Genomic DNA, 19,329 nt, shown 5'->3' with positions numbered 1-19,329 from the left:
ACAAAACGGCCTGAGCCGGCCATCTTACCATGTACGATGTAACCTGGTAGAATGGGGTTGCAGGCACGAATACACGGCGCAGGAGACAGTGGCTTCAATAAAAATAGCTATATTTATTTATTCAAAACATTATCAACACAAACTGAACACACTCAAGCCTAGACTAGAGTGTGCAGGATGGCTGGTGGAGAACATCAGAGATAGGTGAGGTAGGAGACATGTGGGGTGGCCATTTTGGTCCCTCACCTGCTTAGAAATACCTCATTGTTTTTGCAGGTTTGTAATTTTGCTCGTGGAGTGACTGTGGCCTATAAGTATTACAGTGAATTATTATTATCATTTTGTTAATTATTAATTTAAATCTGGAAAAAACATCTGATTGCATGAAAACCTTCATATCCCATTTCCATTGTAATTGTTGAAGGTCGGTTAAATCTGATATCATGATACACATCTGGAGTATGGGTATACATGATGCACATCTGTAGAATAGACACATGATATTAATGTGGAGTATGGGTATACATGATACACATCTGGAGTATGGGTATAGATGACAAATCTGGAGTATGGGTATAAATGATACACATCTGGAGTATGGGTATAGATGACAAATCTGGAGTATGGGTATAAATGATACAAATCTGGATGACAACTGCGGGAGTCATGTGGGGACCTTTAGGCAATTTGACATTTAATGAGCCAAAAATTTGCTATTGATGAAAAACCTAATATTTTTACTCACTCTCTCCAATTGTATTCAATTTAGCATAATTAAAATGAAATTTGTGAACATTGTCATCTAACACTTTCAAGATGTTATTACATTTACTTTGCTATTATTGAACTGCGTTATAAAGGCACTTCATCTGGTAGTCAAGAGGAAAGAATAGCGTTTGTATGGCCAGACCATAGCTTAATTCTATACATTTTTCTTTCTCCAAAATCATCTAATTATTAAATATATTTTAGGTAACATTGTTTTGCTCTGATCTCTTAGGAACATTAAGCAATTATATTACACAACCTCCCACCAGTGAGTGCATTTTTTTTAGAATTCATGTTAATTTTAATATGGATAATATAACCTGCTAACTGACTGTGGGTATCGGACTGGTTAGGAAAAAAGTGGACGGGGGAAGTGGTAGACCACTGCTCTCCCATGTCCACATCCACAGCTGAAGTGCCCTTGAGCAAGGCACCTAACCCGCCAAAGGCAGTCCACTGCTCCGGGTTAGTGTTACTTCACTGTGTGTGTGTCACTTCCCTGGATGGGTCAAATGCAGAGGTAGATTTTAGGGTGTGTGTGTCTACACCACCTCTGCCATACAGAGTCACTTTCACTTTCACTATCATTCCCTGGCTAAGACAATTGGGATTAAGCATCATGTACACATGAAGAAGATGACATTACAATACAATTTGGGATCTGCAAGCTCTTAAGTCATTCTAGAACCCAACCTGTTACTCCTTTAGCCTTTGTCCCATTCCAAATTAAATTCAACTATACCATGACAAGTGTTTCTCATGACAGCACCTCCATAGCTTCTTAAGAACATTAAGCAGAGTAATGTTGTTACCCTTTAACACAATACCCTCTTGTGTTGATTACTTATCTTGTTGAGGTCATGAAGATTTAGATTATGTCTTTCTACAATTACTGCTCATTTCACACCATTCAAGTGTTTTGACTGTTTCCTCCACAGTGTCTCCTCTAAGGATCGTGCTGCTGGGGAAAACTGGTTCTGGAAAGAGTGCCTCAGGAAACACCATGCTGGGGAGGAAAGCTTTTAAAGAGGAGTTATCTCTTGGATCTGTGACTGAAACCTGCAGTAATCAACATATTGAAGTGGATGGTAGACAAATTACAGTGATTGATGCACCAGGATTGTTTGATACAGAAAAGCCAACAGAAGAGCTGAATGTTGAGATGGAGAAGTGTGTTGAGATGTCTCTCCCTGGGCCTCATGCCTTCCTGCTGGTGATCAGATTAGATGTGAGGTTCACAGAGGAGGAGAGGAATGCTGTGAAGTGGATCCAGGAGAACTTTGGTGAGGGGGCGCTGAAGTACACTATAGTGCTCCTCACTCATGGGGATGTGCTGGAGGGGAAACCAGTGGACAATTTTTTGTGCAAAAGTCCTGCTCTTTTATCTGTTATTGAAGATTGTGGGGGAAGATATCATGTCTTCAACAATAAGAGTAAAGACAGAACTCAGGTCAGGGAGCTAAAGGAGAAAATTGAGGCCATGGTGGAGAAGAATGGGGGAGCAAACTACACCATTGGGATGTACAAGGAGGTGCAGAGAAGAATAAGAGAAAAGGAGAGGGAAAGAGAAGAGGAGGAGAGAAAGAAACAACAAGAAGCAGAGAGGGAGTTAAAAGAGGAGAGGAGAAAAAGGCAAGAGTCAGAGATGAAGGCAGAGGAAGAAAGGATGAAGAGAGCGAAAGCAGAGGAGAAGGCAGAGGAGGAGATGAAGAGGGCCCAGGAAGAACAACTAAAAAGAGAGCATGCAGAGAGAGAACAGAAGAAAAAAGAGGAGGAAGTCAGATATATATAAAAAAAAATTGCTGTTGTGTCTGTGGGGGCGGCGATTGCTGGTGTGTCTGCTGTAGCCATTGTTGGAGCAGCAGGAGAAGGAGGAGGAGGAGCAGTAGCAGCAGCAGGAAGAGGAGGAGCAGTAGTGGCAGGAGCAGTAGCAAAAGCAACAGCAGCAGGAGGAGCAGTGGTGGCAGGAGCAGTAGCAAAAGCAACAGCAGCAGGAGGAGCAGTGGTGACAGGAGCAGTAGCAAAAGCAACAGCAGCAGGAGGAGCAGTGGTGACAGGAGCAGTAGCAAAAGCTACAGCAGAAGGAGGAGCAGTGGTGGCAGGAGCAGTAGCAAAAGCTACAGCAGAAGGAGGAGCAGTAGTGGCAGGAGCAGTAGCAAAAGCTACAGCAGAAGGAGGAGCAGTAGTGGCAGGAGCAGTAGCAAAAGCTATAGCAGAAGGAGGAGCAGTAGTGGCAGGAGCAGCAGCAAAAGCTATAGCAGAAGGAGGAGGAGAAGCAGTAGCAGCAGTAGCAGTAGCAGCAGCAATAGTAGCAGGAGGAGGAGCAGTAGCAGCAGCAGCGAGCGATGGAGCAGCAGCAGCATTAGCAGCTATAGGGAATATCTGATGAGAAAGAATCAGAGGATGATGCTTATTAACAAGAGCATGATCCAGATGAGTGAGCATCTCAGGTTATTGGATGTTTATATCTTTTAATTATCTGTCTTTTAATGTACTCCTTTTATTTTAATTAACTTTGCAAATTCAATCTATTACGTCTCTATACTTTTTACTTAATGTGCTGTTAAATGTTAAAGTAGATATGAGTGCATTAATAGATAAGTGTATAAACTTGTAATGTTAAGGAGAGGTTATGCACGTTGAAATCAGGAATGTTGAAAATGTGCACATTTTATCAAAATAAAGAACCTGTTTCCCTCTACATTTCATATATATATCTATATAGCAATGGTTATAGTCAGCAGTAAACATCATTCAACATAGAACAAAACACCCAAGGTTGCCAAACACTAGTGCAAGTAAAAGTGACTCTATGACAGAGGTGGTGTAGACACACAAACTCTGAATTCCACCTCTGCATTTGACCCATCCAGGGAAGTGACACACACAGCACCCAGTGACACACACAGTGAAGTGAAGTTACACTAACCCAGAGCAGTACACTGCACGAAAAGCAAGATTATCGGGCCCGTATACGCTGTGATACAGCCGCAAATGATCACCATTCCTGGCTGATCTGGCTGATCGCGGACATTCCCCCGAAATATCCGTCTGCCGCATACAAACGAAAATTCCCGGGAAGGAACCTGCGAGGGGAGGGGGGCCGATGTGTTTACCATTCTCATCTCCCGCTGACAGAGGTGCGAAATGCTCTTATTGACTGTCAGCAGTCTAGCCACACACACCCTGCTGCAGCCATTGGTTAAAAACGACAAGGAATTGAATTAAATCGTCGTTTTGCAACTTGGGACATGTTTGCCACTCGTAACTATCTAACCTGTGTCTTTTCAGGTAGATTTTACGCGAGCTTCGCGAGATTTGAACCAGCGCTCTTCGGGTTATTGGTACTGTGTACCTATTGGTGCTGTGTCTAACCGCTTAGCCACCTTTGCGGGTAAGGATATAGCTCGTCGGTGCGACCAAGTACCTGCTTCCTCCTCTGGGGTATTTCTCTTCTGTTACTGGAGCGTGCAAATTGGGAATTGTTTAGTGGACTTATGTGACGTTTTAATTATGTTCACGTAAAGGCGCCCGAGGCAACATTAGAAACTTTAGACTTGAATAATAAACGTTCAATTTCTAGTCTTTTTTACACGTAGTAAGTTTCAATAACACCATACCATTACATATCGACATTCACAGTGGTGTAGTGGCCCCTGGAGAAGTGGGTATACTCTTTATTTTTTCATACAGCAGATTTTGCTTAAAACAAGCAAATTTGGCTGCCAGTGCGTTAAGCAAATTTGGCTTGTTAAGATTTCTTAAAATAAGTAATATTTGCTTGAAATAGGCAAAAATAACCTTACCAAAGAGCACTAGGTAAGTTCAATTTAGCTAGAAACAAGACCAACTAGATTTTTTCATCTCAATATAAGAGTAATAACACTAGGTTAGAAAAGCATTTTTGCAGTGTATAGCTGCGTATACACTGGACTACACCACTGGACATTCAAGGAGCAAAGATGAGACGTCATTGTGTGGTGAGAACTGATAAAAAAATCGCCTGCCTTCTGTTTTCCACGGTAGATCGCATGTTATTCTAGAAATGGCTTAGCATGGCTGGGATGGGGAAAGATAACACCTTTCCATCCAGATGCAAATGTAGCTAATCGGAATCTGTAAGTGGTTTCCACACTGCAAAAATGCTTTTCTAACCTAGTGTTATTACTCTTATATTGATATGAAAAAATCTAGTTGGTCTTGTTGAACTTGAGGAGCTTGACGGACTGGTGACTGGAGGTGCAGCTGTTTGTGTACAGGGATAAAAGTAGAGGGGAAAGAACACAGCCTTGAGGGGAACCGGTGCTGATGGTTTGGGGGTCAGAGACATGTTTTCCCAGACACACGTGCTGCCTCCGGTCAGAGAGGAAGTCTGTAATCCACCTGCAGATGGAGTCAGGCACACTCAGCCGGAGAAGCTTGTCCTGTAGCAGAGCCGGGATGATGGTATTAAAGGCAGAGCTAAAGTCCACAAACAGGATCCTGGCATATGTTCCTGAGGTGTCCAGGTGCTGGAGGATGGAGTGAAGGGCCATATTTACTGCATCGTCTACAGCAGTGGTGGTCCGTCAGGGCCTTCAAGGCCTTCTCTGCTGGCCTAAACATCATCAGAAAATAAATTTAATAAATACATTTAATTTTAATATTTTCTTTTCATAAATATTTATTCAATTATTCCCCATAGTCCATTATCTTCATTTCATAGCTTCCAGCGTTGTTAATTTATGTTAGAGCTTTCTTCCAATCATATTTCAGCTATCATGTGTTGCCACGCTCCGAGAAACCTTCCCCGAGAACAGAATTCTTCCCTGAGGCCTTCAGAATTCACATTGAAGGCCCGTGTACATCTGATTGGTTTTCACGACTGGCTGTTTCAGTTCATTTGAGTTGAATGAACTGAAACAGACAGTTGTGACAACCAATCAGATTTCGAGTTGGCGACACTGGGCCTTCTAGAAGGCCCGGAAGATTTCTTTCCTCGCGGTGAACGTGACACGTAAACGTCCTTTGATTGGATACTGAGGCAGACCGGTGCAGTGCTTCAGTGCTCAGTTTAGCTGGCTAATGCGAAAACGACGTACATCAGTTTCAATGCTTATTATGCTAGTTGTTTCAATTGGTAAGACTAAATATAATTACATTAACCAACTCAAATAAACTAGTTTACACCAACTTGATAATTCCAGTTTTTGATACAATTACAACGCCATTTTCAAGACGGAACTTTCAAGAAAAACTGGATATGGTGAGGATGGGAAGTTTAATGAAACTGCTTTGCAGGTGGGACAATGCGATGTTTAGTGGACAAACTTGTTTAAGCTCTCATAGGCTACTTTCGGTGGACTTAATAAAACTTTGTAGACTAATCCCTGAAAATCGCCTTTTATTTTTAAGTTGTGACAGTAATATCCAAGCGATCATATAACTGAGAGTTTACTACTCTTAATGTATTGTTAATACGGGTATATTGATTTTAAATGCTCCGGAAATATTAATAAAGTCTGTTGTACTCGACTATGTTAAGGTGATGCAATGCTCACTTATACTGCCTTTCTGTATAAATATAATGGTTCGAGAGCCATGGCGTCATAATGATAGTATTAGGAGGTGGATTCACTCAGTTTAACATCGTGTAGGACATCGCTGAAGGCCCAGTCGTGAAATGCACGGACCGCCACTGGTCTACAGACCTGTCAGCTCTGTAGGCAAACTGCAGGGGATCCAGTAGAGGGTCAGTGATGGTTTTGAGATGCGGCAACACAAACCGCTCAAATGACTTCATCATAACAGAGGTCAGAGTCATTAAGTCGTGTGACCTTTGTTTTTTTGGGGACAGGGATGATGGTTGAGGTGTTAAAACAGGCTGGTACGTGGCATGACTTGAGTGAGGTGTTAAAAATGTCTGTAAACACAGGTGACAGCTGTTCAGCACAGTGCTTTATGGATGATGATGGAGAGACATAGTATGGCCCGGTTGCTTTGCGGTGGTTCTGTCACCTAAAGATTCTGAAGACGTCCCTCTCCATAATGGATAGAGTCTTCACTGTGGTGGGGGAGAAGGGGGGGTGCTCTGAGGCGGGCAGCTGTGGAGAGGCGCAGGCCTCTGCTGTGGTGGGGAAGGTGACGCTGATGGGCTGGAGCTGGTGGGTGCTGTCACAAGGGATGGTATCAGCACTGTCCCACTGTCTTTCAAAGCGACAGTAAAACTCGTTCAAGTCGTTTGCCAGGCGTGAGTCGTTAGTGGAGTGGGGGGCTCTGGGCTTGAAGTTTATTATCTGCCTAAGCCCTTTCCAGACAGAAGCAGAGTCGTTGGCTGAGAACTGGTGTTGGAGTTTCTCAGAGTAAAGACGTTAAGCATCTCTCACCTCCTTTCTAAACCTGCATTTTGACTCTACATATCTGTCTCTGTCCCCACTCCTGAATGCCTCTTCCTTCTCCAACCTTGACTTTCTGAGTTTAGCTGTGAACCAGGGTTTGTCATTGTTATAACTCACCCTGGTGCGTGATGGTAAACGGCTGTCCTCACAGAAGCTGATGTATGATGTCACAGCTTTTGTGTACTCATCCAGACTGTTTGTAGCGGACCTGAAGACCTCCCAATCAGTACAGTCCAAGCACGCCTGAAGATCCTCCACAGCCTCACTGGTCCACTGCGTAGATGTCCTCACAGCAGGTTTGCAGAGTTTTACACACAGTATCTGATCGGCGAGCAGGCGCTGAGCAACCTGCAAGTTGGCTTGCGGTGGAATGAAAACACCGACCAGAATGAATGAAACAAACTCGAGTAGAGTAGTAGGGTTTACAATTCATAAAAAATGATTCAAGATCAGGTGAACAGAACTCTTGAATCACTGTCACATCCTTGCACCAGCCACTGTTAGTGTAAAGTTCTGTATGGCGGTCCGCTCTGAAGAGTTGGAAGCCTGCCAGCTGCAGCAAGAGTCCGGTATTAATCCACACAGCCACGTCTCCGTGAAGCACAACACGGAAGAAAAATAAAAGTTCCTGCTAGTCCTGATGAGAAGGCACAGGTCATCTATTTTGTATAAGTGAGCAGACGTTAAAGAGGAGTATACTCGGTAGAGGCGACCGAATGCCTCTCCTCCTGAAGCGCACCAGGTCTCCAGCGCGTTTACCTCTCTGTCTCCGTCTCACTGTGTGTCCAAGGCCTTTGATTTGTATGTCTGATAAATCCACGGAGGAGGCCAGAAAGTTGGGACATAAAAAAGATGGTGTTGAGTCCCTGATATTTAGTGGCTCTTCTCTCGTAAAAATAATCTGCGATGTTATTTTCGCCATAGCAACACAATAACAAAATAAGAAAAAAGGAAAAGTTGTGTCGATATATACAGTTATAGACTCAAAACAATACAGTTTGTGATAATACAACAAAGTAATCCGTGTTGATTCGAAATAAAGAATTAAAAATTAATTAGAGACCAAAAAACTATCACAGAAGTGTGCACCACCGAGGCAGCCATACGAGGCGCCATCACCATGACAACAATAATGGTTCTAAACTCAAAGAAAAAGGCTCTTTTTTACTCCGCTGGCGAGCAGGAGATGGACACGAACGCTTATTAAGAATACAAGACCATGATCATGGCAAAGCCCAAACCGCCACCGCTGTGAGAACAAGACAAGAAACAGTGTGTGAGGATGTCTATTGGGTGATATCTATTTATAAATACATGACAGCAAGTGTTATCTGGTACAGAGGATAATGCTGCCGGTTAGTAACTGCAAGATTGCTAGTTTGATTTCCCTCACCTCCTACCTCGGTGTAGTTTTACATTTCCTAATAAGTCGCTTTGAATAAAAGCATCTGTTCTGAAAGAAACAAAGTCACGATTGACCCTGCATGAAGGAAGCCAACAAACAATCCCAAATGCTGCAATCAGAAATTATCTGGGGACACAATTATGAATTTTAGAAAAATAATAAAGACTTACCACACAATCCACAGGGACACTAAGTGCCTGCTGCAAAGTTACAGATTGATATCTAGTGGAGTCCAGCAGGGTATTCCTAATACCAAACTTACCGAGAAAGGCAAAGAGAAAGGGGCGTGTCACCGGACGGGTTCTAGACTGCGGGTCCAGCCCCAGTCACTCACATGACCCTGTTGGCATTATGGTCTCGAGATAGGTAGTAAGGAGAGGCAATATCCAAGGTGTAGACCGTGGTGACGGTCATCGTTCGGTCTCATAGATCCATAGTTATGGACATCACTTACGTTCCAGGCAAGAGAAAGGGGCGTGTCCCCGGATGGGTTTTATACTGCGGTCCAGCCCCAGTCACTCACATGACCCTGTTGGTATTATGGTCTCGAGATAGGTAGTAAGGAGAGGCAATATCAAAGGTGTAGGGGGGTGAGTGAGGTCGAAATAGATTCACATCTTATTTGCTTTAGAAGAATCTGCTCTATTAAGAAAGTCACTGAAATAGTGAAGCATTGATGGAAATTGATATAGTCATATAATTACCATTGCATACATGAATGCTCTTGTGTGTGTGTGTGCGTGCCATGTGTATTCACAGTCTGTCCCTCACCCTCACCCATGTCCTATGCTAAACAGAACCTCTCTAGACATCGCCTCTCTACCCATGGCCTATGTAATACACATACCAGGCCCTTGTGTAAGCATGTTCCGGAACATTCCGTGGGGGTGGTGGTGGTAACCTTACCTACCCTCCCACTCACACCCCCCTTTGTCCACCTTTACCTACCTTAACCTATCACCCAAAGGTATCCTCCCATGATTGACCAGTATTTAACTTGTAACACTGTAATACTCTTCAGTCTTTTCCCTGTCTACCTGATTTGGAATGGACTCCCTGCAGGCGCATGTGAGAAATAAACAGCAAGACATTTGATTCACCTCGTGGTTCCATTGTCTAAAGTTTATTGTTGGATTCAAAGCTATCAGCATGTACCATCATACAATATTGATTTGATAGCATGGAAGGAATCAGCATCAAGAGGAGATTTTAAATCTACTGAATCTAAATCTATGGATGCCCTCTTTGTTTAAGGTCTTGAGATTAAGGGGTTATGTCCGTACATTATTTAGGTCTACAGAAGCAGGAGTAAGGCCATCGGCCTTCGGCCATCTTGTGGTTATTTGAGGAATGACAGTTGAAAAAACTGTCCGTGTTAAAAGGGTTAACGGTTGAATTTGTGAGAACCCGTTGGTGATTGCGTTCACGTAAACTCAACAGACATCCTCGGATTAAAATAATTATAATAATAATAAATACGAGAATATTTGTATCATTAACAATTACGTTTCACATTTATAGTCATGATTCTAAGAGGTAGAAGTTATTGTTACACTAGGTCTCTATTGCTCGTAGCTCGACTGTTCTCTCCCTTGTACGTCACTTTGGACAAAGGCGTCTGCTAAATGACTGAATGTGAATGTAAATGTACACATACACTGCAAATATAAGTGAATAAATAAATAAACACTAAACCCAATCGTGTTAAAATAGCCATAGTGGAATAGAATGGACACATATACATCCTGCAGTAGCCTACTACCTCGTAGTACGTCTGCACTGGTTAAGAAAGATCTGCGTTTTATGAGGTGCTTTCGGGAGATTCCGACAGCACACGTGGCTATGGCTGCGTGCCCTAATAAGGAGCTGGCGGGGCGTGTATGTTTGCAAATCAACTTTCACGAGAACGCACATCAATTTAAGAAACTAATCCGAGGGAACACAGCTGAGAAGACTTTGGCATCTTATGAACACATTTTCAAGCGTGCGGGAATGCAGTGGAAGCGTTTCCCTTACGTTGTTTTTACGAAGTTGTGTAAGAAACATTTCTGAAGAATTACAGAAAATTATCGAGGATGAGGCCCAATGTTTTTAACTTGATAAAATTATGGTGGGGGACCACGAGCCAACACTGGCTGTTACAGTCTTGAACTTGAATTTTAAAGGCCTGGTCAGTCTAGATACACTAATGTTACAGTGTTAACATTTTTTTATTTAGTTATAGCTATATAAATTAAAATTAAAACTATTGTGTTTTATCCCTTCAAGTAAGTAAGGTGAAGGATGCCATGAATCCTTTTGAGTTTAGAATGCAAGAACATATTTTGATTTAAGACATTTCAGTTTTAAAATGGTTATTTTTGACCGAGTCACAGCATGAGGGTGAATGGAAAGAAAGCAGGGTGCACTGAAGCAGGGAAAGGACAGTTTGTCTCATGGGTGAAGTGGTGCAGTTCACCACTAGGTGGCGTCGGTAGCTCACTGGAGAATTGGATTCCATGTGAAGAGGCGGCCCTGACAAGTGGGGTCATGGACTTCACTTTGAGGTTAACGTTTGGCTCATTTGCAAAACAAACAAACAAACAAACAAACAAAACTATGATGAATGCAAATAAAAACAAGTCAAACTGACACTAGTTGTGTAGTTCTTTTCTTTCATTCATATCACCATGAAAACACTAGTCGCTAAGCACTATTGGCATCTTATTTCATATCATTGGTGACACTGATTTACTACTGTAACAAACCAAGGAGCAGTAGGTTACAAATCATGAAAATTTGTAATGTGTAAAATGGCCTTTCAAAAATAAGACGTAAAAGATTAAAACAAGCCCTATTTGCTTGAATCAAGGCAAAAAAATCTGCCAATGGAACAAGGCAAATTTGTCTTGGTAAGAATTCTTAAAATAAGATGAATAATCGAATCTAATTTAATCTTGTTTTTAGATGAAATAATTCCAAAATAAGACTTGGAAACTTATTTTCACAGTTCTTATTGACTCAAAATAGTTCTTAAAACAAGATTATACTTCTTACATTTAGCCTTAAGGCATTGTATTTATCTTATTTTAAGAGTATTGCGCTTAAATTTAGGATGAAGTCTTAGCCGTATAAACTGAATTTGAGATAAATGTACTAATATTAGGATTGCTAAAATTCTAGAATTAAGCATTGCCATCTTAAAATATTCCCCTTTTGTGACCTACAATTAGTTTAATACTCTAGATATAAGACCAGACAAGCTTGTTTTTCCACCATTCATTAAACATCTGCATTTCCTGACCTCACTCTGAAAACTGTTGCAGTAAACTGAAAATTAAGCCAAAAATTGTGGACTGTTGTGCATCACACAACACCCAAGCATTTGGGCAGCACACCAGAGGGAGGGTGAGAGCGAGCGAGAGCAAGAGCCAAGTAAACAACCCATTTCCTGACCTCACTCTGAAAACAAAAGCAGTTAACTTTTGAACTTGATAAAAACTTGACCATCAAAGCATTTTGAACACCAAAGCATTTTTTTTAGGTGGCACAGACAATGTTAACAAGGCAGAGAAAGAGATGTATATCGGGGATCAATCCATTGAACACAGAAAGTTTAATACACATATACACCAATAAATCACAAAAGTCGAGGAGTTACAATTTAACGTTTTTATTGTGGCTACAACACAATTAGGCCTTTTCAGTTCAAATACACTACACAGATAAAGGGACAGTATGCCAGGACTTCGCACTGACCGACAGTACACACTGCCACAGGCAACACTTGCACTGGCAAACGCATACAGTGGCAGGTGACAGCCATGTCTAATCACAAAGCCAACTACAGACCACAGGTTGGTGGGCCACAGAGAGGATGCTGTAGACTATATAATTAATACTAGGTTAAAGTTTTAAGCACCCTGCTAACACTATTACATTTACTACTACTATATTTAGGCACGTTATAACTTCCACTAAATAGACCAATACCAAATATATTTATCTCCATCACTCCCACTTAGGTTAACTTTTGTAAGCACAATACTTTTAAACCTCACCTAGTAAGCTACTACTATTTAGCTATTTAGTTACTGAGATAAACCAAGACCACAATGAAATACATTTAACAATTTACTTTAAATAGGAATTAGAAAAGATTATAACTTTACAAATACAGAGAATATAACACACTTATTTTCGTTTGACTGCGTCCAGTCACTTACCTCAGATGGCATTTAACATTTAGCAACACATTTGCAACGCTTAGCATGCTACTAGCCCACCCACCAGTATGACCTATTATAGCATGCTATTAGCATCTACCCAAACACAGCCTCCGGTTAGCATACACACATTCAATAAAACTGTACAACCTATAATATCTAAGCCGGCAGTTAACGAACTAAAATATACACAGTAATGAGGGGTACCCAACCAACTTTTCGAGGAACGGTGCAGTACTGATTTGAAGCTGGGGAGCGGAGGAGCCTTAAACACAATGGCTACTTCGCCAAAGCGCCAAACAAAATCATCTCTTAACTGTCGTCCTCACTGTGTTGGCGAGGGGGAGTGAAGAAGCCGTTGCGCCAGTCCACAGCCTAGTCGGGCACTGACGATACGGGAACCGTTGTGTGAATGACTGCCCGGGTTGGCCAGTCTCTCCAACAGTCTTCCAAACTTTGTGCTATTCTTTAGCTGCCGTAGCTGTTGCTGTAGCTTCCTTTGCAGCTTTCACAAATCTGTCCGAGTTCCGTCATACAAACGCAGCACAACACTTGGAGATATCTATATATGTATAATAATTAGTAACTAGCCGTTGCTCTATTACTCTATACGATATCCCGTCGGTATGTTAATAATGAGTCACTATTCGTTCCTCTATTAAATTAACTTTATCCCGTCAGTATGGTAATTATCCTCTCAATCTTGAAGCTCCGTTTCCAACTCTCTCGTTCACTCTCCCAACCGTCGTCTTTATCCCCTCGCCCTTGACCTCTCACCCTTGAAGCTCATTGGTTTCTTAAACATTTAAACAAAATACAATTTTAAACATGAACACATTAGATGCACAATTTTAACATTATAATCAACAACAATAAAAATATAATAACTTCAGAATCCAACTTAATTTCCCATAGGGCTACATCCTCCCCTTACTAAATGTCTATATGTCCTCATAGACATAAAACATCCACTTTTTACCTTTTAATTATTATATAAAAGTAACTTTTCATGATCAGAACTGAGTATCTAATTAGGAACTAAAGAGAATCTAGTTTTCACCTAGTTTTATAATGATGCCTCTATGAACTATTGTTAATGATTGCTCACTAGCTTTTCCAAGTTCATCATAGGTAAGCCTCAATACTGGTTTTACTTGTCTTTTTTCCTGTATCCTTGGTCTAAGTACTCTATGTGTTTTTATTTTAGAACTCATTCTTTCTTGGAGTGACACATATTTGAGTTATGAAATAGAAGTTCCCAACCAAGCTCAGGGCAATGTTTTCGTTGATGCTGGTAACCTTCTTGATTATACACTTTATTATTATTTTACATTTAAAACACCCTCAGGGGTGTTGAGAGGGATTCAGTTGATAAGGGGCAGTGCTTGCCATTGGGGGGCATTAGTCTATTTTACTTTTTAAAACTAGGGGGGCATTGGGAGGCTTATGATGAGGTCAAGGGGGCGTTGGAAGGCTTATGATGAGGCCAAGGGGGCATTTATTCAAAAACGTTTGAGAACTGTTGAGCTAACTGTTGAACTGTTGAGCAATGTTGATTCTGAATATCTTATTGATAATGCACATTTTTTTATTTGACTGTGGAAAAAACAAGGCCTAGAGCTAGGATAATGTTGATTCTGAATATTGATAATTCACCTTTTTTTGACTGGTAAAATAACAATGTTAACTGGATGATTAAATACATTAAAAATGGGAAAGAACCTTTGACCTTTGAATGTGTGTTACACTGACTCAGTCATTTTATAATCTTTAGTACATAGTTAGATTTTGGAATCTGCATACAAAATGGATTCTTTGCTTGGAATGTTTTGACCTTTGACCTTTGAATGTGTGTTTACACAGAATCAGTCATTATAATTTTTGGTACATGGTTAGATATTGGAATCTGTATACAGAACACTGGATGAGGAAGAGAACTCGCACACCAAGTTGCCGATGCAGGAAAGGTGTTAAATCCATCAACTTAAACAAAAATAAAGTGCTACCAAGTGGGGTGAATTGCAAACGTTTCGGTCCTCAGACCTTCATCAGTGCAAAAAAAAAAAAATCTATACAAAAATGGCGCATTGCGCAGATGCTGATTACCTTGTAAAGACTGAAAGATTTTAGTAAAGTCAATCTATTCTCAAAACAAGCATATGTTGCTCTTGTTTTTGTTCTTGAAACAAGATGGATCACATTTGACAAATCTTACTTGATTGAAAAAACTTGTTTTATTTTGAAATAAGCTTGAAATAAGACTTTTCCAAGATTTTTTGTCTATACAAGATTTCCAAGATGTGTTGTCTTAAAACAAGCCTTTCTAGCTAAATATAGTTTTGCTTTTTGGGCGATTATGCCTTATAATAAGAGCGGGTAGATTTTTTCACTTGAAAATAGACAAAAAAGCTTACCAAGAATTTTATTTTTTGCAGTGAACAGAGGCATTCCCAAAAAAAAAAAAAAAGAATCATGTACAATTCACGATTGCATTTGGCAAAGGTGTAGTTCACTTAATGTGCAATTGTAAAACAAAGGAATCTACTTTCAGATGAATATCATTAGCGGTATTCTGCCATAACATGCCATACAATAAAAACTGAGGTAAACACAAAATATATCAAATATATCAGATAGATTATGAGCTACAAGTGAATATATGCCAGTCAGTTAGGGAAGAGCCCAATGAGGACTGCATACAAATGACAACATGGCTGCCTGTCAATCTAGGCCTAGCAGGTTTCACAAATCTGTTTCTCTGGTGGATTATTGTGGTTATGCAGGCACAAGCAGACACACACACCACATACAAATATATATACACAAAAAAATACTAATGCACACACCCACATACTAATGCACACACACACACAAGCATACTAAAGCACACACACACACACACACACACACACACACACACACACACTATGAAACAAGCCAGCCCCTCCCGTTGCCCAGCCAACTGTTCCCGCAATGGCTCCTTAAACATTTTTTTTTTGCATATTTGTGCACCGTTAAACGTCCCTGTATGCATAGGCGTCAATTACGGGGGGGACGGGGGGAAACATCCCCACCACTATTCATAAATTGAATTTTGTCCCCACCAAAATGTGCAAACCAATTGCGACCGAAAAAAATCCCCGTCAACCGAAATTGTCGAGTCTAAATCATGCGATAGGCGTGCACGGTGACATCCTCACAGCATGAACACCTGCCTGGCTGCGTGTGGAGCAAAGAAGTTATAAATACAAGGTCCTGTTTGCCGTTGAACACAACGCAGTTGTAGTTTTCCTTAAGAAATATAACAATATGGAAAGCACGGACTGCATTTTATACTCCTACTCGTGATCTGTCTTCACACTAATGGTGACTATTGTTCGATTTTTTTTTTCACTTAAATGTGTTTAACGGACTTCGGAAGTTCAACGTAAGAAAATAGCTCCACCTTATTAATGAACACCTGAAAATTGGTTCTTACACAGCCGAAGTGTTCTCAGCTGTGCCGATAGAGGTAAAGGATTTCATATATTTTGATTTGCATACATACACGCAACACGCCTCGCCAGGGCACACAACCGTAGTGACGTGTGCAGTCAGCCCTAGCCCTAACACAGATGAGGCACAGCTCTTCGCTGCCTCTGTCAATATCTTCGACAGTCTAATTTTGTTTTAGGTGTTATTAAATATCAATTACTCTAGCCTACATTTAATTTGGAAAACCACCAACTGGTGACAGTGATAAGGTAAGATGTGGCGATGACCTTGCCAAATGTTAGCTTGCTATTCACAGATGAGGTAACGTTCCCTACAGCTAGCCTAGCGCACGGTATGTCTTAAATTGAGGCCGTTATGATCTGGTAAAATAAGCAAGCTGGTGCTGTTGTCAACATCTAGATTATCTATTTTTTATTGTTCGAATTGGATTTTCAACACCTGGCAATACACTGTATCATATTGTAATGCAACGTTGAATGGATGAATAGCTTACATAAGGGTACCCATCACTTTTCAAACCACACTCAAGCTTATGGTTATTGTCCCCACCACTTCTAAAAACAAACTGACGCCCTTGCCTGTATGTGAAACATAGTGTCTGTGCATTGTGCACCCACCTATATAGACACATATTACACTAATATCTTTGTAATACTCCTTAAAAATAACAGTGAAATAATGCACAATTAGCGTGTTGGTGAATCGGGCAATTGCTTCCCACTTCCTCAAGATTGCAATGTGCAAACGTGTCTGAACAAACTTAATTTTAAGGCCAACAAGCCTGTGGGCGCTCAGATGGTTGTAACTGCAGAGACTATTTAAACAAAGTGGTCTCTGGATGAGGAAATGACAACCGCGTTGAACTCGAATACACACATTGCGCTTGCGCACCTATGCACCAGGTGCAAGATAGGGACCAAAAGATTAAAAGACAATTACAGGCCAAATACGTTTTTCACCTGTCTTGATCTGACTTTTGCTTGCATGTTCTTCAATGCCAACACGTGTCTCCACCTCTTGCTTATAATAAACCGACAGTGTTTATTTTGGAATTTTGACAGAGAACTTTCCCTTGCAATGTCTAAAGCATAACCCTTAGCTCTGCATTGGACTTGACTTACTCTCTATCCATGTTAGAAGAGCATGCTGGAATACATGCTGTCTTAAACACTGTGAAGCCTAAATTGTCTTGTTCGCTCAACCAGCTCCAAATTGCAATATGTGTAAAGTCTTTTGGCTGATTTTTGTATACTAGTAACACACAGGAAAATATGTTTCAGTCCTTGTGCTATTGGTTGGGGACCAACAGTGGCCAATCCTCTCAATGTCACACGCAAGCACTCATAGCCAACAGCCTGACCTAACCAATATAACAACTGCCCAAACACAGATGATGAGCTATGCTCTGATTGGCTGATTTACAGTGAGGCACAGTGATTGCTCACACAGACAGTAATAAGAAAAAAAAGTGACAGTTGAACCATGAAGGGTTGCATAATCTTACTGTGAATGTTTGAGCTTTCATTGAAGGAGGATCTAGAGGAACAGCCAGTTGCTCTGAGATTGGAAATGTACACTTCTGTGTGGTAAGTTTGGTCTTTTAGGTTTTTCAGTAACAATTAGCTCTAATACCCTCACTTCAGCCTAGATAGCCATAACTTTTGTATTAAACAGCGTGGGTGATGATAGAAGAAAATGACAACTGTGTCGGTCTTAAATAGCAAAGACACTCGCCTCGCCATGTTTATGTGGTGTTAAGTGTCCCGGTATGTGTAACAAACAGAGTGAAAAATCCGTCAACCTGAAATTAGCAAACTAGCAACTCGCTCCATGCTTGGCCTCATTGCACCAGGTGCAAGGCAGGGCTCAAAAGATTAGGCAATGCGACACAGCCCAAACAAGTTTTTTATCTGTTTTTATCTGACATCTGCTGTCATGTTGTTCAATGTTAAAATGTGTCCACCTCTTTCTATGACGAGGACCTGTTTTCAGGAAATAAACCGAGTTCATTTCGGAATGTTATCAGATAACATTCCATTGTCATTTCCATATAATCAACCTTAGCTGTGCACTAACTTGTGGACTACCTGCCATCAAACAATCGACATCAAAACTGATATGGTAGTGATTCTTGTTTGTGTTTGAATCCCGTTTATTTTGTCTTTTATTCAACATTGAAAGCGTTTAATCTGCTTATACAGAATACTGCTGGACAGAATTGGAAGGGGTTTCCTGGCACAAAATGCAACCACGATGTGTTGTTACTGTAACTGTAAGAGTATAGTCCTACATCTTCATCAGAGTGTGTGTGTGTGTGTGTGTGTGTGTGTGTGTGTGTGTGTGTGTTTGTGTGTGTGTGTGTGTGTCTGTCTGTGTGTGTGTGTGTGTGTGTGTGTCTGTGTGTGTGTGTGTGTGTGTGTGTGTGTGTGTATGTGTGTGTGTGTGTGTGTGTGTGTGTGTGTGTGTGTACGTGCGTGCGTGTGTGTGTGTGTGTGTGTGTGTGTGTGTGTGTGTGCTGAATAAATCCGTAATTCTTGTACATTTTGATGCACTCTCCTCCAGCATCCGCTTCTTTTTCAGTCTGGCCTTTTCGGCCCCTCCTTTCTCCTTATGTCCCTCCATCAGGTCCGCTTCACCTGCTCTCTCTCCCTGATAGCCGCTAATTGAACTCCCTATGTTCACTTGATAAAGGCAGAACGATACGCATTTCCCATGAGGCTCTGCTCCGACCATTGTAAATTAATTTATGAACAAAAAAACGATTTAAATCGCTGGCCAATTTATATTTGTGGTCATGAAAGTAATGTAGCGTCCGAATACAAATAATTACATCAATATAGGAGGCCAAACAAAAATCAGTACGCTGGATTAATGATAGTGAGTTTAACACCTACCGTGAGTGAGATGAAGAGAGACAAAAAGTGCAATAAATATTGGTTGGACCATTGTGTCGTGTAACTCTCGGAGATCATGGAGATTTTAACGCTACCAAGATTTGACGGACACGACAACTCAATGGGCTGCTCATACACTGCTGATACACTTGACACACCCATGATTCTGCTGCTGTTAGCCAAAG

The 19,329-nt window shown here is 41.1% G+C and overlaps 1 protein-coding gene across 1 annotated transcript; it reads left to right on the top strand.

The window, feature by feature from the left end:
- Positions 1-597: 597 nt before the first annotated feature.
- LOC308367994 (GTPase IMAP family member 9-like) lies at positions 598-6,610 on the top strand (the record flags this gene model as incomplete). Its single annotated transcript, XM_080842027.1, has 4 exons — positions 598-601; positions 1,707-2,299; positions 4,060-4,191; positions 6,605-6,610. The coding sequence occupies 4 exons, from the start codon at positions 598-600 to the stop codon at positions 6,608-6,610; spliced, it is 735 nt and encodes a 244-aa protein (XP_080698153.1).
- Positions 6,611-19,329: the final 12,719 nt, after the last annotated feature.

This window comes from Sprattus sprattus (assembly GCF_963457725.1).
Source record: "Sprattus sprattus genome assembly, chromosome: 1".
Classification (NCBI taxonomy): domain Eukaryota; kingdom Metazoa; phylum Chordata; class Actinopteri; order Clupeiformes; family Clupeidae; genus Sprattus; species Sprattus sprattus.
Note: the sequence above shows the minus strand (reverse complement) of the source record. Positions and strands in the feature narration are given on the sequence as shown.